Genomic DNA, 21,905 nt, shown 5'->3' on the forward strand with positions numbered 1-21,905 from the left:
TTGCACCAAAGACAATAAGATACCTAGGAATGAACCTAAGTAAAGAGGTAAAAAGATCTGTGCTCTGAAAACTATACAACACTTAGGAAAGAAATTGAAGAGGACACAAAGAAATGGAAAAGCATTCCATGCTCATGGATTAAAAGTATGAACATTGTTAAAATGTCTATACTACTCAAAGCAATCTACACATTTAATGCAATCCCTATCAAAATACTACCAGCATTTTTCACAGAGCTAGAACAAACAGTCCTAAAATCTGTAAAGACCCTGAATAGTGAAAGCAATCCTGAAAAAGAAAAACAAAACTGGAGGCATCACGATTCCAGATTTCAAGCTCTTATTACAAAGCTGTAGTCATCTGGACAGTCTGGTACTGGCAGAAAAACGGACACATAGATCAATGGAACAGAATAAAGAACCCAGAAATGGGCCTGCAACTTGTCAACAAATCTTTGACAAAGCGGGAAAGAATATCCGATGGAAAAAAGACAGTCTCTTGAACAAATCATACTGGGAAAACTAGACAGCCACATGCAAAAGAATGAAACTGGACCACTTTCTCACACCATACACAAAAATAAATTCAAGGGGCGCCTGGGTGGCTCAGTTGGTTAAGCGACTGCCTTCAGCTCACGTCATGATCCTGGAGTCCCAGGACCGAGTCCCGCATCGGGCTCCCTGCTCAGCAGGGAGTCTGCTTCTCCCTCTGATCCTCTTCCCTCTCATGCTCTCTGTCTCTCATTCTTTCTCTCTCAAATAAATAAATAAAATCTTTAAAAAAAAAAAAAAAGATAAACACATGAGACCAAACATTTAAGATATGCACATTAAAAAAAATAAATAAATTAAAAAAAATAAATTCAAAATGGATGAAAGACCTAAATGTGAGACAGGAAACCATCAAAATCCTAGAGGAGAACACAGGCAGCAACCTCTTTGACTTCGGCTGCAGCAACTTCTTACTAGACATGTCGCCAGAGGCAAGGGAAACAAAAGCAAAAATGAACTATTGGGACTTCATCAAGATAAAAAGCTTCTGCACAGTGAAGAAAACAATCAACAAAACTAAAAGGCAACCTACAGAATGGGAGAAGGTATTTGCAAACAACATACCTGGTAAAGGGTATCTTTATGTATAAAGAACTTACCAAGTTCAACACCCAAAAAACAAATAACCCAGTTAAGAAAGGGCAGAAGACATGAATAGACACTTTTCCAAAGAAGACATCCAAATAGACATCCAACAGGCACATGAAAAGATGTTCAACATCACTCATCATCAGAGAAATGCAAATCAAAACCATGATGAGATACCACCTCACACCTGTCAGAAGGGCTAAAATTAATACAAGGAACAGGTGTTGGCGAGGATGTAGAGAAAGGGGGACCCTCTTGCACTGTTGGTGGGAATGCAAACTGGTGCAGCCACTCTGCAGAACAGTTTGGAGGTTCCTCAAAAAGTTAAAACTAGAGCTACTCTATGACCCAGCAACTGCATTACAAGGTATTTACCCAAAGAAGACAAAAATACAGATTCGAAGGGGCACATGCACCCGATGTTTATAGCAGCATTATCAACAATAGTCAAGCTATGGAAAGAGCCCAAATGTCTATTGACTGATGAATGGATAAAGAAGATGTGGTGTATTTATACAATGGAATATTACTCAGCCATCAAAAAGAATCTCACCATTTGCAATGACGTGGATGGAGCCAGAGAGTATAATGCTAAGCGAAATAAGTTAGAGAAAGACATACCATATGATCTCACTCGTGTAATTTAAGAAAGAAAACAGATGAACATATGGGAAGGGGGAAAAGAAAAAGAAGAGAGAGGGAAACAAACCATAGAGACTCTTAATGATAGAGAACAAACTGAGAGTTGATGGAGGGATGTGGGTGGGGGATGGGCTAGATGGGGGATGGGGATTACAGAGGGCACTTGTTATGATGAGCACTGGGTGTTGTATGTAAGTGATGAATCACTGAATTCTACTCCAGAAACCAATATTGCACTATATGTTAACTAACTAGAATTTAAGTTAAAAATAAAAAAAGAACTGAGTATTTAGGAGAATTTTTATCTGATTTTAATTGGTACTAAAGAAATATCTCCCCCCTCCCTCCCTTGGCCTTTTCAGAAATATTTGCTGTTTCTAGTAGTACTACTACCCTTTCATGGTAGACTGTCATTTGAGACCTTATCTTTACATTCAGTGTTGGATCATCAGTTTCCGAGGTGGAAAATGCTGGCCATGGGTGTCTTCCTTAGGCTTGTTTTCTAGATATCATTTATATATATTTCAAAATAAAAAATACATATCTTTAGATATATATATAAATAATTTATATATTGTATATTTTTATATATTCCAAAAATCATATTTTTATTTTAATATCTATAAAGATATGTTTATTTTTATATATTCCAAAATAGATGTTTTCTCTGTATCATATTTAATTATATATATGGTACATATATATAATTTTGAAATAGTTTACGAGTATTATGTATTATATATTATAATTATATGTATCATAATATATATTATATGTATCCTATATATGATATATATTTTAATTAAATGTATCATATACATATCATAATTACATATGATATGCAATGATACATATATATATAATTTTGAAATAGTTTAAGACCCACCAGAAGTTACAAGACAGTGTAGAGAGGTCCCCTGTCCCCCTCACTCAGCTTCCCCCATGACGGTATCCTACGTAACCACAGTACATTAGCAAGACCAAGACATTCACATTGGTGCAGTGCCCTTACCTCGGTAGCGACCTTACTCCAATATCACGTTTCGCCCCAGCTCCTAGATGTCCTTTGGTTGTGTGCGAGGCTGCCGTGGCTCAGAAGAGCTACATATAAGAGCTAGGCCTTGGATGAAGCAAGAACCAGAACATTCTGTGTCTGTTGTCTGTCCTCACCACACTCTTCTTTGTTCACCACATTCTTTCTGGAAGCCAGGGTCCAATGAGCCCGAAGACCTGGCTTGTGCCCGTGCTGGTTGGTCACCAGTCAGGTTGCCGGCCCGACTGTAGCTTCCACATGCCCGGTGGGTTCCTGGCCTGCCTCGGGAATTCAGAGGGGCCCCTGTCTCTGCAGGTGACCTGCCGAGCCGTGGGGATCGGGGCCTACTTGGTGAGGCTGGGCCAGCGAGTGATCCAGGTGGAAAACTCTCACATCATCCTGACGGGAGCTGGCGCTCTCAACAAGGTGACCGCGGAGGAGCTTGGTGGGGGGAAGGGGTCCGCCATGGGGGGGCTGGGACTCACTCTAACATTCCCATGTCCCCTGATGGGGCAGTTTTCTCAGGATGAAACCAGTGTCCTTCCTACTGACGTCTTCTAGCTCTTTTTCCAATGTGCACTTATCTGAGTTTCTTTTGAGCCGAAAAAAATTATTTTATTTTTTTAAAGATTTTATTTATTTGAGAGAGAGAGAGAGAGCGAGCCCTAGCAGGGGGAGGGACAGAGGGAGAGGGAGAAAGCAGACACCCTGCTAAGCAAGGAGGCTGACGCAGGCCTCGATCCCAGGACCCTGGGATCATGACCTGAGCCGAAGGCAGCCGCTTAACCGACTGAGCCACCCAGGCACCCTGAGCCAAAAAAATTTACAAAAATATATTAGGCTCTTGTGGTAGAACTCTCTTGTGTACTGACATTTAAGTGTTTAAATTTTTTTTTTTTTTTAAAGATTTTATTTATTCATTTGAGACAGAGAGATAGAGAGAGAGAGAGTGAGAGCATGAGCAGGGGGAGAGGCAGAGGGTGAGGGAGAAGCAGGCTCCCCGCCGAGCCAGGAGCCAGACGTGGGGCTCGATCGCAGGACCCTGGGATCACGACCTGAGCCGAAGGCAGACGCTTAACCATCTGAGCCACCCAGGCGCCCCTAAGTGTTTAAAAATTATTAACATGGCATTACATATTGCAGAAAATTGGAAAGAGACGCGCCCCCCTCCCGCCCCGCCCCCTGTAATTTGGCTCCTACTAAAATTTTGCTGTATTTCCTTCTTGTCTTCTCTCTACCTGACTCCGGGTAAATGTAGAGTTTGGTATTCTACTGTTTTCACTGTATTAAAACATACGCCCACGTGGCCATAAAGCTCCCGTGATATAATGTCTGCTAGAATCCCACTGAAGTTCTCAAAGTCTGCTCCCCGGACCAGCAGCATCAGCCTCACCGGGGAACCTGTTAGGAATGCAGATTCTCAGGCCTCGGTGCCAACCTGCCGAATCAGAAACACGGGGTGGGGTTTCTTTTTTTGAGAAGACCAAAGTCATCTGGTGGGCTCGCTGGCTCTCACATTGGGCTGCATGTTGGAATTACCTAGGAATTGAAGGAAAAAATACTGATGCCGCGCCCCAGCCCCAAAGATTCTGCTGTAATGGATCTGGGTGCAGCCTGGGCAGCAGGACTTTTGAGAGCTCCCAGGTCATTGCAGTGTGCAGGTTGAGGACCACAGAGGGAGATGATTTCCAAACGGATGGGAGGGGCCTGAGCCGGAGGGGGGCCCTTGCTAAGCACGCCGTGTCAAAGCAGGTCCTGGGCAGAGAGGTTTACACCTCCAACAACCAGCTGGGCGGCGTGCAGATCATGCATTACAACGGCGTGTCCCACATCACCGTGCCAGATGACTTCGAGGGCATTTACACCATCCTGGAGTGGCTGTCCTACATGCCAAAGGTGCGGTACCCCCCTGCGGCTTTGAGTCGGGAAGACGTGATCAGGTTCATTTGCTGGGTAACATGGGAGTTTGGCAAACAGGGAGCTCTGTCACTGTGGCGAGGGTTAATTTTTCTTTACTCCTCCCTCCTTCCCTCTCTGACACCCAACCCTGTACTGGCTGTTTTTCGCTTTTTTTTTTTTTTTAATGCCACTGTAAGGATGCCTTTGGAAAGCGATGGCGTTGCCTCTCATCAGAAGAGGTAACATTGAACAATAGAGACTCCTGGAGCTTTGCAGCCAGGCTGGATTTGCTTCCTGGCTCCTTCCTCCCTAGCAGGGAGACCTTGGGCCAGTCTCTTAATCTTTCTGAGCCTCAGTTTCCTCATCGGTGAAATGGGAATCACAAGAGCACATACCCCAGGCTGTTACCCTCATGATTCAGGGCAATGATGTTGAGAGCCCGGCACCAAATGCTACTCATCCTGGTAATGACTGGCTAGTTCGGCCTGGGCTCTGCTGCGTAACCAGGCATAATCGTGGTCGGAGGAGAGAAGCAGATCGCAGGCATCACTGACAAGCACAAGGAGACAGAGTTGGTTTCCTTTTCTAGGATAATCACAGCCCAGTCCCCATCATCACACCCACGGACCCCATTGACAGAGAAGTTGGATTCTTTCCGACCAGGGCTCCCTACAACCCCCGGTGGCTGCTTGCAGGAAGGCCTCACCCCAGTAAGTTCTAAAGTGCTTTGCCTGAGACCTGGCTCTTGGGTTTCTTTCCTGCACCTGGGACAAAAGAACACTCAGAGAGAAGCAGGGATCCTGGGCCACGTGTCCCAGAGGGGTGCGCCTGAGATCCCATGTGCAGGGAGCGGAGGGAGCAGGGTTTTTTCCTCTGTACTTCTCCTGAGCTGTTAACCAAGAAGAGGTGGAAACAGCCTCTGGTTTCTGGGGCTGGTAGATGGAGGGGGAGTGCGACACAGCGCATGGCCTCCCTCCCCCAAACCGCCCCATGGTTACAGAGTGGACAATACAGACATCAGAGTGTCCAAGAGAAGACTACTCCCCCTTCTCCCTCTTTCTTTCTGGCTCTCTGTTTGGCTCTCCTTACTAAGGTAGCCCTCCAGGGGTTCACCCGGGACGGACGACCTAGCCTCTTCATACACGTAGAGATGGGCACACTCCCGCTTGCACACACACATTCTCTCTGTCCCTCCCTCTCTCTGAAAGGGGCCAGTTTGTCTCCGGGAGGCGTATGGTTACATTCTGAGCAGCCAGGACGGAACAGGAAAGCTGAGCTGCCCCCGTTCCCATAATCCTCGGTCTGTAATTTCAGCTGCTGCCACTGTCAGAAACCGGCCTGGCCGTCCAGCCGGCTGCGTGGCTCAGGAGGCCCCTCAGCCTGCTTGCCAGTCTTGTGTTTCTCTTGGGCTTTCTTGCCTGTGAGCACCGAGGGGGGTGGCTTTAACTGATTATAAAATATCCAACTTGTTTCTGACCATTTTCTCCATCAAGTCAGGCCAGCCCCCAGGCAGACACTGGAGTCGGGCTGTTGGGGTTCAGCCACCCAGCTTCCCTCCCCGGCAGCTCGGGACCCTCCTGTCACCTGGCTCCTTTCTCCTTGCCCGAACCCCGTGATGGGCACGTCACTGCTTCCTGTCCGGGGATGGCTGCAGCTGGCGTCATCCTGTCCTCCCTCCTCCCCTCCTTTTCTCTGTCTCCATCTCTCTCTTTTGGAAGGAGACAGTGCCCCCCCGCCCCCCAGTTAAGTGTTGTGAGGCTGCAGCTGGCATGTTGAGGATGAGGTTTTCAGGGCAGGTGGTCCCTTCCCCAAATCCCACCTTTTGAAGGTGTCCTGTCAACTGTCTTTGCTTCTTGGGCTCATCCTTGGGATTAGGATCTCCGTGTGTTTGGCATTGACAGGAGCTGATGTAGTTAGATGTTCCAAGTGGGCTGAATTCCTGACTTAGCCTATTTCCTGCAGCCCTGTTTTTTGGGGATTTTTTTGTTGTTGTTTTGTTTTGTTTTTTAATGGGGTTGGGATCTGTATGGTTTTCTGGAGAAACAGATGTTTGGGCGTCAACAGGCCAGGTTGTCTGTCCCACCAGGCAGACCCAGAGACCCTCATCAACCCAACCCCTTGGCCTGGGCTTATGTGCTTCTGTCCACAGCTCTGAAGGGATCCTGGCAGAGTGGATTCTTTGACCATGGCAGTTTCAAGGAAATCATGGCGCCTTGGGCCCAGACCGTGGTGACAGGACGAGCAAGGTAACGTTGAGGACGGGGCAGGCTGCACTCACCTGGCTTCCCCGGGTATCAGGATTCCCGGGCACTAGGCCAGGGGTCCTTTCCTCTCGGGTGACCCCCAAGAGCACTTTCCTTCTGGCCTTGGGATTTTCTGAAAGAACAACCAATCTGGGGGATCGTTTTCTGGATGATGAACTTCTTCATAAAGTCTGGATTTTCCATGGCCTTAGTAGGCATCTCAGCCAGCTTGTTGCTGAGGGCCAGCACCCTGGCCCCTAGTGTCTGCCCCTGGGGCAGGGATCCCTAGCCACGGGGGCCATGGGCCCCTTTAGGAATCAGAAGACGGCTCTGGATGCTCCCACCGGAAAATTGCACAGACGCTGCAAACTATGAATTCCATTTCAGGAGGGCCATGGTCAGAAACCCCCTTGTCTACACAGCTGGTGGATGGCTTAAATGCTTGAATGCTCCCAGAACTGAGCAGCTCATTCCTCAGTGGTGTAGTCCTCAACTTTCCAGACACATCCCGCTCCCTGCAAGATCCTTCCTATGTGGAGCCCAAAGCAGTGTCCTTATAATTTACCATTCAGATTCCCGGCACTATATAGTTGCTACGGGTTCGGCTCTGGAGTCAGATCTGAGGTCAAGCCCAGCTGTATCACTCACCCTCTCTGGGCCTCCACATGCTCATCTGCAAGATGGGGATGATAATCCTACCCCCAGAGGACTGTTGTGATGATGTATGTTAAGCACTTACAATATCATAAACGCAGGCGCCTGGGTGACTCGGTCGGTGAAGCATCCAGCTCTCGATCTCCACTCAGGTCTTGATCTCAGGGTCGCAAGTTCAAGCCCCATATCGGGCTCCATGCCAGGCGTGGAACCTACTTTAAAAAAAAAATCATAAATGTTCCGTAAGTGGTAGCACCTGCTAGTACTCTCTTTGTTGTTGCTATTATTTCTCTCCTGGGCAATAAGTAAGTATTAAAATACTAAATACTAAGTCTCATATTAATAGCTGGTTCACTTTTCCATAAATGTTTTATTTTAAAAACATTTTTTTTTTTTAATTTTTTTTAAAAACATTTTTTTTTAAACCTGAAATGAGATCGGCTCCCCCTTCCACACGGAAGCCCTTCCTTTCTTTAAAGACTTTCCCTCCACCTGCCTCGTAGGGTCATTGAGAGCGTAAACAAGAGTAACCCAGGGTCGCGCCCAGCACAGGGCCGGCCCCGTAGCAAGGTAACAAGCGGTGAAAATCACTGTTGTCATAGAATCCCCCTGAGCAGAGGCTCCTTCAGGCTCAGCATCCCTCAACCCTTTCCAAACGTGCCTCGGTGCCTAGACCCGCCCCGTCCCCATGTGGGAGCTGCTGGCCACGTGTGACCGTTCAAACCTTAACGAGTTGAAAGAGGTCCCATTCCCCCGCTGCACTTGCCACGTTTCCGGTGTTCAGCATCCACAGGAAGTGGCTCATCACAGCGGCCGTTCTGGATGGCACAAGACAGACAGCGCGCAGCATTGCGGGAAGTTCTAATGGACGGCGCTGCTCCCGTCCCTGCACTGGCCCCACCGTCCCCGTCACCACGACGGCTGGTGCCCCAAGAGGGGCGCCGATAGCATCTTTCCAGCCCGCCCGCTTGTGAGGAGGCTCTTATTGCTTTGGAGTCTTCCAAATGAATGCCCTCCAAGAAAATGACCCGCCAGAGTAAAAACCGTGCTGTCTTCTGTGTGCCCCCCTCCCCGCCATGGGTGCCCGTGTACCCAGGATGCCCACAGAATGTCAGCCGGGGCTGGGAGGACCCATCTACTGCTGAATCCACAGGGGGGAGGCGGGTGTCGCCTGGCTGACCCAGCCTGGCTGACCCGTGCCCGCCTCGCAGGCTAGGGGGGATCCCTGTTGGAGTGATTGCTGTGGAGACGCGGACCGTGGAGGTGGTGGTGCCTGCGGACCCTGCCAACCTGGATTCAGAGGCCAAGGTGAGGGGGCTGGGAATTTGGGACTGCTCTTTCAGCTGGCTTAGCCACCAAGAGGGAGTCCTGGGTGGTCGCATGCTAGGGTCTGGGGCCGGTCCTTGGCCATGGGGGCGCATTTCTCCAGCACGGTTTCTGTGGGAGGCAAAAATGGTCCCACACGGTTTTTTTTCTTCTTCAGAGGGTGACAAGTCCCTGGGAATCCTTCCTGCCTTCCGCCTCCGTCCCTGTCACTGTGTCTAGGGTGGGCCATGGCACATACTGGGAGGAGCTCAGAAGGCAGAGGGTGGGTCCTAGGACTCGGTGCGGCCGGGACTAGCTTGGCACTTGGCACCCCTTTGAGCCTGAAAATGAGGCCGAAGGGACCTGCAGCCCGTGGAGGCAAGCAGGGCCCCTAGCAGACGAGCTTTGGGCCCTCCTTGTGAGCCCATGGCTCTGGTGTAGGTGCCAACACAGATCAGATTGCTTGCCCTCTAGGGTGTGGCTCAGATGGCTGTCCCCATGTCCTCTTGCCGCTCTTGCACAGAGGAGTCTGATCCAGGCCACTCTGTTTCAGATAATTCAGCAGGCGGGCCAGGTGTGGCTCCCAGACTCGGCCTACAAGACGGCCCAGGCCATCAACGATTTCAACCGAGAGAAGTTGCCCCTGATGATATTTGCCAACTGGAGGGGGTTCTCCGGTGGCATGAAAGGTAAGGCTGCCTCTCCTCTGGGTGTCCCAAAGCTACGGGGTCAGCACCCCGGACAGGGAAGCCCCCTCAAGGTGGTGCTACGGTTCTACTCTGGATGGCTCCGTCATCCTCTTAGCTGAGGCCCCCATGGCCCTGAGGACGGGAGCAGTTGAGGTCACATCTTCCCATTTTACAGATGAGGAACTGAGGGTTCCCGGTGTGACTTTCCAGAGGTCACACTGTGAGGAGCAGGGCCGGGAGGGCAGCCCTGGGAACTTCCCTCCTGTGAAGGGGCTAATAATAAGACCAACCCAAGAGGTGCAAGGTGAGGATTTGATGAGCTGATCACTGGTACGTGGTGTTAGCTCTTGGTGTGATGATGCCCGATTTTACTGTTGCATTGTAACCGTGTAAGGTGCCTGGTACTTGGAGGGCCCCGTCTTGGTGGAAAATAAGGGCCATACTGTGTGTGGGCAGGAGGCAAGGACCTGTGTTATTGCTGGGTAGGGTGTCTGTGTGCTGGAACCAGCAGGACAGGGCGGGGGGGGGTCAGTCACCAGCAAGGGCATCCCAGAGTCAGAACTGGAAGGAATCCTTGGGATGGCCTTACACCTCCTTTTACAGATGGGGACACTGAGGCCCAGGCAGGGAGAGTGACATGTCCAGGTCACATGGACAGTCAGGATGCCGTCTGTACCTGGGCTCACTCCTGACTCCCAGCCCGGAGCTCTTTCCATGGTGCCACCAAGCACCCCGGCTGAACACTTCCTCAGGATCCCCAGGACGATGAGGGCTACGGGCTTGGCATGCGGACAGGTGCTGGGGCCTGCGGCCTCCTCAGCAGGTGACTGCTTTGGTTTGCAGACATGTACGACCAGATGCTAAAGTTCGGAGCCTACATCGTGGACGGCCTCAGGCAGTACAAACAGCCCATCCTGACCTACATCCCACCCTACGCGGAGCTCCGGGGGGGCTCCTGGGTGGTCATGGACTCCTCCATCAACCCCCTGTGCATAGAACTGTACGCAGACAAGGAGAGCAGGTGGGTGTGTCACCCTCAGCCTGGCTGAGCCTTGGCTTGTTCTCCCCCCCCAGACCTGAGAGCCCGTTGTCATCTTTAAGCCGCTGGCCAGGGATTGCCAGGGCATTGAAGTTCTTTTGTTTTCTTTTTTTTAAGATTTTTATTTATTTGAGAGAGAGAGAGAGAGAGAGCAGGAGCGGGGGGGAGGGGCAGAGGGAGAGGGAGACACAGACTCCCCGCAGAGCAGGGAGCCCGACGTGGGGCTCGCCCCCAGGACCCTGGGATCATGACCTGAGCCGAAGGCAGACTCTTCACCGACTGAGCCACCCAGGTGCCTGGCATTCTGAGTTTCTGAAGGATGGAGAGCCTCCAGTTTTACCAATCTGAAACTAGCATCCGGTGCACAAGTAGATTTTCTCAGGAAAGGGGGCGCCAGGGTGGCTCAGTCAGTGAAGCATCTGCCTTCAGCTCAGGTCGTGATACCAGAGTCCTGCGGATCGAGACCCACATTGGGCTCCCTGCTCCACGGGGAGTCTGTTTCTCCCTCTGCCCCTTTGCCCACTTCTGTTCTCCCTCTCAAATAAATAAATAAAATCTTAAAACAAACAAACAAACGATTTTTCTCAGTAGAGTTAGTGGCTGGAGCCGGAGACAGCAGAAGAACTGTTGTTTGTTATTTCATGACTTATATTAACCTGCTTCCCAAGGAAGTTTGCAATCAAAAAATCAGGAAAGATGGAACGCACTTGAGCTTCCTGGCAGCCAGGATGAAAAGGGAAATAAAACCCGTCATCTGCTTCCCCCTGGACTCTGATTCTCTCCCAAAGCTACGAGTTCCTGTAGGGGCCGTGCTTTATTCAGTGTTATAACCCAGGGCCTGGCACCATGCCTGATTGCTAGGGGGTGGTTGGAAAATAGTGGTTGGGGGTGCCTGGGTGGCTCAGTCGTTAAGCGTCTGCCTTCAGCTCAGGTCATGATCCCAGGGTCCTGGGATCGAGCCCCACATCGGGCTCCCTGCTCCGCAGGAAACCTGCTTCTCCCTCTCCCACTTCCCCTTCTTGTGTTCCCTCTCTCGCTGTGTCTCTCTCTGTTAAATAAATAAACACAATCTTAAAGAAAAGAAAAGAAAATAGTGGCTGAACCGATGACAGAATTGATATTTGCATGAAAGGATACCAGTTCTTCAGGGGAAAGAAAACCTTGGTGCTTTTTTGAGGAGGAATTCATCCCAAGAATGTTTACAGAAAGAATAATGACAGTAATACTTGCCACACAGTGTTTGAATGACTTTAAAGTGAAGACTCTGCTCTATGGTGTATAGGATGTAAAGACCTCAGGAGTAGTTCTGTCCAAGATAGAGGCTTCCTCTGCTCCTGTAATTCATTCATTCATTCATTTGTTCATTCATTCATTCAGTGAAGATTTATTGAGCACCTACTATGTGCCAGGCATTATGATAAAACATTGTGATGTGCAAATGAGCCAAACCTGTCCTGCCTTCAGTGCATCTAGACCCTCATGGGGGGCTGTTGAGGTCAGACCTCCAGGAATACTCAGGACACAAGCAGCCTCGAATGGGGTCATCATGAACTTTTCACTCTGGCCACCAGGAAGCTCAGAGCTCCATGGAGTATTCCTCAGGGCTTCCAAGCTATCAAAGGATGGGGGGCAGTCTGAAGGGTGAGTGAGAGGCTTGAAATGGGAGGCCAGCTCCTACTGGACCGTGTGGAGCTCTATATTGTGACTCCATGAGCTTTAAGGAGATCAGAAACAGTACCGTGGCCCAGGGAAAACAGACATTAGGAGAGTCATAAAGGACTGTGGCTGAAGAGCAGGAGGGCTAGGCTGTTCTGGAGAAAGTCATATGCTCTCAGAGCTGAAAGGGCCTTCCAGAGCTCAGAAAACTTGATTTTAAAATGTGGACTCAGCCCCTCATTTTATGGATATAGAAGCAGATGACCAGAGAGTCCCCTCTGACTTGCCCAAGTCACAGAGTGAGTCCGTCAAAGAGCTAAGAAGTCACAACCCAGATTTCCTGGCTCTCCTGCCTCCACCCCCTTGTTGGGGAACATCTCCTACATCTCCACCCCTGCCTCTTCTTTTTTCAGGGCAAATATTCTGGAGCCGGAGGGAACAGTGGAGATTAAGTACCGAAAGAAAGATCTGATAAAGACCATGAGAAGGATTGACCCAGCTTACAAGGAGCTCGTGGAACAGCTTGGTAAGAGGGTTGGAAGTGCACCATCTCTCAGAGGGCAAGAGAAGCCCAGCCTGCTTCACTACTAGAGGTTTCTAGTTTGGTAAAAACAAAGTGAAACGTCCTGAAACATACCTACAAAAATGGTGAGATGTTTTCAGTGTTCTCGTGTAGCAAAATCAACCCCTTTAATGCTAAGAAAAAATGTTTAATGCCTTAGTGTATGTATTTCTCAACACACACAAAATATAAAAATGGAAGTATTTGGGGCCAGTAAAGGAGATCAGCATTTTCACAGCAAGATGTCTTTTTAGAATTTTCCATCAGACAAAATATTTTACTAGTTTTGTTTGAGTGATAGCTTTGTTTCACTTGTAACCTTAGATGTAATTCTCTTTAAAAGCCCATATTGGGGGCACCTGGGTGGCTCAGTCAGCTCATCATCTGACTCTTGATTTGGGCTCAGGTCCTGATCTCAGTGTTGTGAGATCGAGTCCCACATCTGACTGTGGAGCCTGCTTGAGATTCTCTCTCTCCCTCTCCCTCCGCCCTTCCTCCCCAACTCATTCGCTCGCTCACTCTCTTAAAAAAAAGTCCATATTGGATGCAATATCTTTATAACTGTGCTCTTCACAAGATTTATCTGTATGTGTGTGTGTGTGTGTGTGTGTGTGTAATTTCTTTGGTTTGGTATCAGGGTAATGCCAGTCTCTTAGAATGAGTTGTGAAGTGTTCTCTCCTATTTTCTGATTTTGAACTGGCATTATTTCTTTAAATCTTCGGTAGGAGGTTTCTAGCTACAAATTCCTCTTTATTATATATAGGACTATTGAGACTATCTGTTTCCTCTCGGCAGAGCTCAAAGAATTTGTCTATTTCATCTAAGGTGTGAAATTGGCAGAGTTTATAATCTTCCCTTCTTATCTTTTGCAATATGCAAAGCACAGTGGTTCTTTCTGATTAAAGGGGCACATGCAGAGTCGCAGGCTCAATGCTGTCTCTCCGTTGTGAGTGCCTCCCTGAGATGGCAGGAGCAGCTGGATTGGGGGGTATGATCGGAATTCAAGTGTGGTGGGCCTCTGCCGCAAAGCCTGGTTTGTACCCTTGCCCACAGGAATGTCGGAGCTGTCCGACATGGACCGCAAGGACCTGGAGGGCCAGCTGAAGGCCCGGGAGGATCTGCTGCTGCCCATCTACCACCAGGTGGCGGTGCAGTTCGCCGACCTACACGACAGGCCCATCTGCATGCTGGAGAAGGGTGCCATCGCTGTAAGAGCCTGCGGCTGTGGGGCAGGGCATGAGTGGGCCATCCTAAGGTCACCTGGCTTCCAAACAGGAGGCGATCTGGGCGGGAACACCACATGTTAGAATCACCTGGGGAGCTATAAAAAAAAAAATCTCAGGGCTCAGGTGGCTCTCCAGACTAATGAAATCGGGTGGGGCGGGGGGAGCCCGGCATCAGTATGGTTTCAAATCCCCAGGAGATTCCAACAGGCAGCAAGGTTTGGGAACCACCAGTCTGACCTCTCTGTGTGTGTCTGTAACTGCTGGGCCACATTTGGGACTCGTTGGTCCTGCCCTGCACTCACCCAGCACTGCTGGTCCCAAGCCCCGCCCCATCGCGCCACCCCCAAGAGGCTGTCCTAGAGTCAGCCTACCACCCTGTGTGTGGTGCCCCCCTCCCCAGACAGCCTAAGCCCTGCATGCCTCTGGTAAGCCAGTGTCGGGTTCTGGTGGCATCTCCCCTCTGCCACCTCCCCGGGCAGGGGCCTCCACCTCTCCCCAAAACCTCAGCTGCCTGGTCTGTAAAATGGGAACGATCGGAGAGCCTGCACCTCGTGCGGGGCCCAGCCCCAGCGGTGCCGTGCATGTCCCCCTGCCCTCCCGGAGGGCTCAGGCCTGGGGCTCGTCCGCAGGACATCCTGGAGTGGAGGACCGCGCGGACCTTCCTGTACTGGCGCCTGCGCCGTCTCCTGCTGGAGGACCAGGTCAAGCAGGAGATCCTGCAGGCCAGCAGCGAGCTGAGCCACGTGCACATCCAGTCCATGCTGCGCCGGTGGTTCGTGGAGACCGAGGGGGCCGTCAAGGTGGGCCTGGGGTGGAGACGGGGTGGAGACGGGGCGGGGCCCGCGGGGGGCCAGAGGCTAGCTAGACTGCTGGGCGTGGGGCCCATCTCTCCCCCCCCCAGGCCTACCTGTGGGACAACAACCAGGTGGTGGTACAGTGGCTGGAACAGCACTGGCAGGCGGGGGACGGCCTGCGCTCCACCATCTGCGAGAACATCAAGTGCTTGAAGCGAGACTCCGTCCTCAAGGCCATCAGAGGGTGAGTGGCCCCCCCCCCCCCCCCCCCCCCCCCCCCCCACCCCGCCCGAGGCCCGGGGGCCGGGGGGGTCCCCCCCCCCCCTCGGCCCCCGGGGGGGGGGGGCCCCCCCCCCCCCCCCCGCCCATCCCTTGGACTTCTTGGCAAGTGCGGGAGCCAGGATTTTCCTCCAGCCGCATGATTCCAGAGTGGCTGCGTGGTCCCCAGGCCTCGGGCTCAGGCCTGTATTCCTTGCTGGAATCTCTGGGGCGACTCATCCCAAGGTCACAGCTAGAGCACTTTTTTTTTTTTTTAAGATTTTATTTATTTATTAGAGAGCATGCACAAGCAGGGGGGAGTGGGAGAGGGAGAAGCAGATCCCCCGCCGAGCAGGGAGCCCGATGCTGGACTCGATCCCAGAACCCTGGGATTGTGACCGAAACCGAAGGCAGCCGCTTCACTGACTGAGCCCCCCAGGCGCCCCAACTAGAGTGCATTTGTGAGAACCCACATTCCTTCCTGCTAGGCTGTAGGCTGCTGCCTCCCATTTGGTATCAGCCTTCCCCAAGGATTTGCTCACCCAATTCCGACGGGGTCCCCTGTGAGGTGGGTTAGGTGATCCCGTGGGACACCATTTGGGGAATGATGCTGAGGTTCCGGGGACGTGCTGTCTGTCCAGTCACACAGCTAGTGACTGCCGGGGTCCACCGTCCTCCGAGGTGTTCTCATCCCCAGGTGGTGTTCCCTCCCGCCACACGGGACCATCACCCCCATGGTGACCACAGCACAAAGAGATTTGGGAGCTCTGGGTTGTCACGCACACGGGAACATGACACGGGCCCCACGCAGGGATTCTTGGGGCCTGCCCTAGGGCCCACTGAGCTGAGTGGCAGGAACGACCCCAGCCCTCTCTCCCCTCCCACCGCAGCCTGGTGCAGGACAACCCTGAAGTGGCCAGGGACTGCATTGTGTACATGAGCCAGCATGTCAGCCCAGCCGAGCGGGCCCAAGTCCTTCACCTCCTGTCCACTGTGGACAGCCCAGCCTCCACCTGACCCCCGCCAGCTCGCCACTTGCAGGACCACGGGCAAGAGAAACCATGCTGACCCGCCTACCGCAGGCCTCATCAGGACCTTGGGGGTTTGCTTTAAAAAAAAAAAAATCCTGGGCATTTCTGCAGGGCTGCTGGCCTCCCACTCACTCCTGTCTCAATAAAAGGCTCAGGAGTGTCCCCTTCCAAACAGAAATAGCTTCCTGTCCGTTGCTGGGAAGTTTGTTCTGGTGTCTCTTGAGACACCACATTTTGCTGCATCACCGAATCAACCTGAGCCCAAACACCCCGGTTTCCTTTTGCTTTCCGGTGCCTGGCGTGCGGGACCCAGGTGTTCTTGCAGGCTTGTTTTGTATCCGATCATGGAATCTTTTATTTTTTTACTCTTGAGACCAACTCTTGATGGAAACATCTTCTATATTTCAGCAGAATAAATAGGCCAAGGAAAGAAGTACAGAGACAAGAAGAAAAAAAACAAAACAAAAACCCTATTTTTGTAATGATGCTTATTCGGATGCTGTCGAGTCACCCGGGAAAGGGTTTGAATGATTTTTTAGGAGAATAAAATGGTATCTCGTTCACCAAGTGGCCCCTAGAGAGTCGCCAGGAACGTCTCATTGGTAGGCCATGCTTAGAGATTTTGTTTTTGAGAGAGAGACAGTAAATGGGCAGAATTGTCCGGCTGCCGCGTGGCTCCTAGCCCTCCGCCGGCCCCTTCCCTCCCCCTGCATGCACCCTCGTGGCCAGTTGGGGAGTACAGAGGCAGAAGGAAAACCGTCACCCGGCCATGAGTGTCACTGCTGTGATTGCCACTACCCTCCCCGGAGAGCCCCTCTGCTGTCACTCACCTGGTGCCTCAATGTCTGTGGAGGGATCCAGCCCCAAAGGGCAGAGCTGTGGGTGTTCAAGGACTGGACCACGAGGGCCGCACTGATTTGCTCAGGGAGACCTCTGTGACATGCACTCCAGCACTGGGCTCTGAAGGCTGCCCCACGTCAGACCTGCTATCCTCCTGGCCCCGTCCCTCGGTCCCCCGGTGCCAGTAATGGGGGCAGTCAGCCGTCCCCCCCCCAATGCCGGGATGGGCAGTTTGTCTGAGGACACCACGGGTCATGCCGGACCCGTTCGGAGGCCAGCGAGGATGCCCAGGGAAGCCCCCGCAAGCCAGGATGCTTGAGGATGCCTGAGTTGAAAAAAATACAGTTGGGCCATCAGCCAATGACAGCCCTGGCAAAGCAAAGTGTCCTGGCGGCAGTGAGGGGTGGGAGAAGGATGAGTGAGCTGTTGCCCCATCCTGCGGCCCGTTGTGGGAGGGAGCAGACCTCCGTGCTGCATTGGGACCTGAATGTTTCCCAGTGCGGGAGGCTCCCGTGGTTTTGGAGGGAAAGAGAAGTCGATGACTACCTGCTACCCAGGAAGGGTGGGTGGGGGAACCCACCAGGAGGTGTGTGGAATAAAGTATTTTTTAAAGGAAGCCCTTTGGCCTTGACTTATTCTCGGGACCAGAAAAGGCAGGCCGCCTCCCTGGGTGATTCCGCCGCAGCTCACCAGCCTCCTACATCGGCTGAAATCTTGAGCAAGCCCCCATCCGAGGAAGACAAAGCTCTGATAGGAGTTTGTATCCCGAAGACCACAGGTGGACTTGGTCTTTTCAGCGGGATTTCAAAAATGAGCGCATGTCGCTATCTGCCGGCTGATGATGCTGAGTTTAGCGCATTGGCAATCAGCTCAGCTGCAAGTCCTTTGCCTGATCAGGCTGACTTCCCTCCTTGGGGGACTTTGTGCAGCCGCCTCCAAGGAAGTCATACCACCGAGTGTGGACAGAGGCCTCGGTGGGCAGCTTGGGTCCAGACCAGATGCTCAGGGTGATACCCACTGGCTGTGTGTGGCGCCCTGACTTCATCCCATGCGATCCTCGGGAGCCCCTGAAGTCCATGCTACCCTCTATCCTCACTTCTATAGACAAGAACACGCCGGCTCAGAGATGAACAGACTTGCCTGAGGTCACACAGCTGGTGAGAGTTGGGGCCAGGCCCCCAGGCTGAGCCAGACTCAATCTTGCTAGGCTTCTGGCTTTCCCAGAAATCCTGAACCTTTGCAGAGGTTACATCCTGAAACGTGAGGACACCATCTAGACCTGCCCCACTCCGCCCCCTGGCTAATCCAACCAACGTCATCACTTGGATCCTCATCGAGAACCTGGCACCTCCTGGGCCAGGCGTCTGCTGGAGGCCAGCTACCCTCTCCATTCACTGAAGTCTCTCCCTCCCTGGATCAGCAGATTCTAGAGCTCCCCCCCACAAAATCACCTGAATGAACCCTGTGTCCTTGCGCGTACAGCTTGTCCGAATCACAAATGTGGGGTGCTGCCAAACGGCATCCCAACTTCTGCCCCTTGGTTTGCCTTCCCCACCTAGTTCTCCAGATCCAAAAGTCAGTTGGGCCTTTTAGCCCAGAGTCATTCTTCCCCCGCCACTTTGTTATGAAAAATCTCCAAACACCAAAAAGTCAGATTCTCAGCCGCAGACCCCTAATCATCCAGTACTCACTGCTGTCCTTGATGTTTTCTTGTGCTTGTCCTTGCTTACTGCCTATCTCTCCATCCCTCTCTCAATCTGTCAATCCATTTTCTTATTTGGACCCATTTCAGAGTGAATTGCAGACATTATATTGTTCAAAATGCGTTTTTTTTTTTTTTAAATCACATCCTGAGGGGCACCTGGGTGGCTCAGTCGGTTAAGCGTCTGCCTTCGGCTCAGCTCATGATCTCAGGGTCCTGGGACCAAGACCCCCGTTGGGCTCCCTGCTCAGTGGGGAGTCTGCTTCTCCCTCTGCCCCTCCCCACCTCACCCCTCAGCTTGTGCTCTCTCTCTCTTGCTCACTCTCTCAAATAAAACCTTTAAAAAAAATAAATCACATCTGAGCTCCTCTGCAGGTGAGAGCACATTGAGAACAACAGAGGTGTGTTGAGATGAGGGGGCCAACTGCGTGGCTAGGGAGGGGGGCTCCAGCCTCCCAGTGCACAAGCCTGTCTGTGCCAATCATTTTCATCAACTATTTATTGAGCGTGTATTACGTGCCAAGCACTGTGTGAGGGGGCACGGCCATGAGCAAGACAGCCCACTCCCGCCCTCGGGAGCTGATATCCAGAGTCCCCAAAGGTAGAAATTGCAAGTGGTTAACTACAAGGAGACCTTCCTGGTCACAGCTGTAGTTGCTATAGCAGCTGATGCCCAAGCCACGCCAAGGCTTTCTGCCGATAGTCGACCCCCAAAATGCCCCTTCACTGTTCCAAGTGCTCCCAGGGAAGAGTTCTCACTTGATCCTATATGGACTGGCATGAGCCACACCCAGCTTGCACACCTTTCCTACAGACTGTCATCCTCACGCACCAAACTTGTCAGTTCACCTTCAGATGAGCACAGACTATTTCTCTTATAGAAACACTCCTTCCCCTTTGGTCTTTGCCTAGCTGACTCCCTACTCATCCCTCAAAACCCAACTCAAATGGTGCTTCCTCCAGGTAGATCTCCCTGACCACCTCCCCAATGGGTTGGGAGCCCGTTCCCTGTGGTCCCTCAGCTTCTGTGTTTCTCCTCTTGCATGCTCATATATATGAAATGTGGATTTGAAAATGAAATGTATACCTAGGGATCCCTGAATCCCTCTGGCTACTGAGCGGAGGAGGGATTTTGGAGAGCAGTCTTACCGGCAGAGAGGTGGTCCCCTTCTGGAAGGTGAGGGGAAAGGCCACTTTCAATGATGATCTGTATCTTGTGATATTCTGACCCATGTGTAGCTCTGAGCAGCTCCATGTGCAAGAAACACAGGCCAAGAATCTAGGATGTTTCATTTTTCATTTTTTTATTAGTGTAAGATATACATAAGATTCACCATTTTGGCCATTTTGAAGTGTATAGTTCAGTGACGTTACGTACATCCACGCTGTTGAGCAGCCGGCACCACCATCCGTCTCCACAACATTCTCATCTCAGACTGGAACTCCTTGCCCATTACACACCCCCACTGCCCCCTTCCCCCAGCCCCGGCGACCACCGGCTCCTCTCTGCCTCCCTGAATCTGCCGACTCTGGGTACCTCCTACGAGTGGAATCATGCACTGTTTGCCTTTTGGTGGCTGGCTTCTTTCACTCAGCATCATCTCCACAAGGTTCATCCGTTACGGCACGTGTCCGAATGTCCGTCCTTTTTAAGGCTGGGTAACATCCCATTGAACTTATACACTACTGTCTGTCTGAGTCCGTTCAGGCTGCTGCAACAAAGTACCACAGACTCGGGGGCTTATAACTTATAAATAACAGAATTTCATTGCTTACGGTTCTGGAGGCTGGAAATCCAAGATCAGGGTGACACCACGGCCAGGCGAGGGGCTTCTTCTGGGTTGCAAACTTCTTGCTGTGTCCTCCCCTGACAGAGAGGGCAGGGAGCTCTCCAGGGCCTCTTATAAGAGCATTAATCGCATTCATGAAGGTTCCACCTTCGTGACCTAAGTACCTCCCAGAGGCCCCACCTCCTGATGCCATCACGTGGGCATTAGGATTTCAACTAATGAAGGGGGGGTGTGGCCGAACACAGACATTCAGACCATAGCACCCACATTCCGTTTATCCATCCATCCATCAATGGTCACTTGGGTTGCTTCCACCTTTTGGCTTTTGGGAATAATGCTGCTGTGAGCATGGGCGTGCAAAGATATCTCCGAGTCCCTCCTTTCACTTCTATTGGGGGTAGATGCCCAGACGTGGAATTGTGGACCAAACGGCAATTCTATGCTTCACTTTTGGAGAAGACGTGGTACTGTTTTCTGCGGGGGCTACACCGTCCTACATTCCCACCGACAGGGCACGAGGATTCTGGTTTCTCCATATCCTCCCCAACACGTACCGGCTTTTTGGTTCGTTTCTATAGCAGCCGTCCTTACAGGTCAAGCCTAGAAGCAGTTTTAGCTCAGAAGTCGTCGAACCTTTTTGCTTGCATCCCTCCCACAGGGTGGCGGGGAGACATGCAGCCTGGCCCGCGTGCGCCTTTAAATTTTCCTTCCCTGAGCATCCTGCTTCCCCCGCCCACCCAGCGGCTCCTGCTCTGGCTGCCCTGCCGTCCTCCAGTTTGGTCTTCCGCCTGCTACCCCTGGACTGGAGGTGGGGGTGCTGAGACCCCGGGGATGGGAGGCTCCACATTCGCACCCAGAGGAGGAACCGGCATCGTCCAGAGGAGGCAACACCTGCTTCCTCATCTCCTCTCCTACGTCTTGTGTCCGTTCCTTCTCCCTCTCTCCGAGCCTCCACCAGCTGCCCTTCAGGAGCAAACACTCCGCGAGGCAGGGCGATGCCACGGGAAGGGCCGGGACATCAGCAGACCTGGGGTCGAACCCACAGTTTCGGCCCCACTTCCGGCCAGCAAGAGCTGGGCCCCGGGAGAGAGATGGCTATGGGGCCGGCGCGGGAAGCGGAGCGCCCTTGGAGCCCCAGCTCCCGCCCTGACTAATCACAGGTAAGCGGGCTCCGCCTCTCTGAGCCTCAGTTTCCTCTTCTGTAAAATGGGCTGTTTGTTTCCTGTGGCGGCTGTCACAGTTTGCGCAAGCTTGGTAGCTTCAAAACCACACAAACGTGATCTCTTACGGTTCTGGAGATCGGAAGTCTGAAAGGGGTCTCGCTGGGCTAGAATCAGGGTGTTGTGAAGCCTGTGGCCCTTTTTGGAGGCTCTGAGGGAAAGCCCGTTTTCTCGTGTTTTC

General features: G+C 51.8%; 1 protein-coding gene across 3 annotated transcripts in view; it reads left to right on the top strand.

Moving 5' to 3' along the window:
- Nucleotides 1–17,615, top strand: part of ACACB (acetyl-CoA carboxylase beta) — a 140,088-nt gene extending 122,473 nt beyond the window's left edge. For 2 of the 3 annotated variants that reach the window (XM_032397989.1, XM_032397990.1), the window contains exons 41-52: nt 3,131–3,241; nt 4,568–4,711; nt 5,304–5,424; nt 6,864–6,960; nt 8,823–8,919; nt 9,470–9,605; nt 10,449–10,626; nt 12,714–12,826; nt 13,917–14,071; nt 14,719–14,889; nt 14,991–15,127; nt 16,032–17,615. In XM_032397989.1, coding sequence (XP_032253880.1) covers nt 3,131–3,241; nt 4,568–4,711; nt 5,304–5,424; nt 6,864–6,960; nt 8,823–8,919; nt 9,470–9,605; nt 10,449–10,626; nt 12,714–12,826; nt 13,917–14,071; nt 14,719–14,889; nt 14,991–15,127; nt 16,032–16,158 — 1,587 coding nt within the window. In that variant the 3' untranslated portion in view covers nt 16,159–17,615. The remainder of the gene's footprint in view (nt 1–3,130; nt 3,242–4,567; nt 4,712–5,303; nt 5,425–6,863; nt 6,961–8,822; nt 8,920–9,469; nt 9,606–10,448; nt 10,627–12,713; nt 12,827–13,916; nt 14,072–14,718; nt 14,890–14,990; nt 15,128–16,031) is intronic. The other variant, XM_032397988.1, reaches the window with a different exon arrangement.
- The last annotated feature ends 4,290 nt before the right edge of the window (nt 17,616–21,905 follow it).

The sequence above is a fragment of the Phoca vitulina genome, unplaced genomic scaffold, assembly GCF_004348235.1.
Source record: "Phoca vitulina isolate PV1807 unplaced genomic scaffold, GSC_HSeal_1.0 scaffold108, whole genome shotgun sequence".
NCBI lineage: Eukaryota > Metazoa > Chordata > Mammalia > Carnivora > Phocidae > Phoca > Phoca vitulina.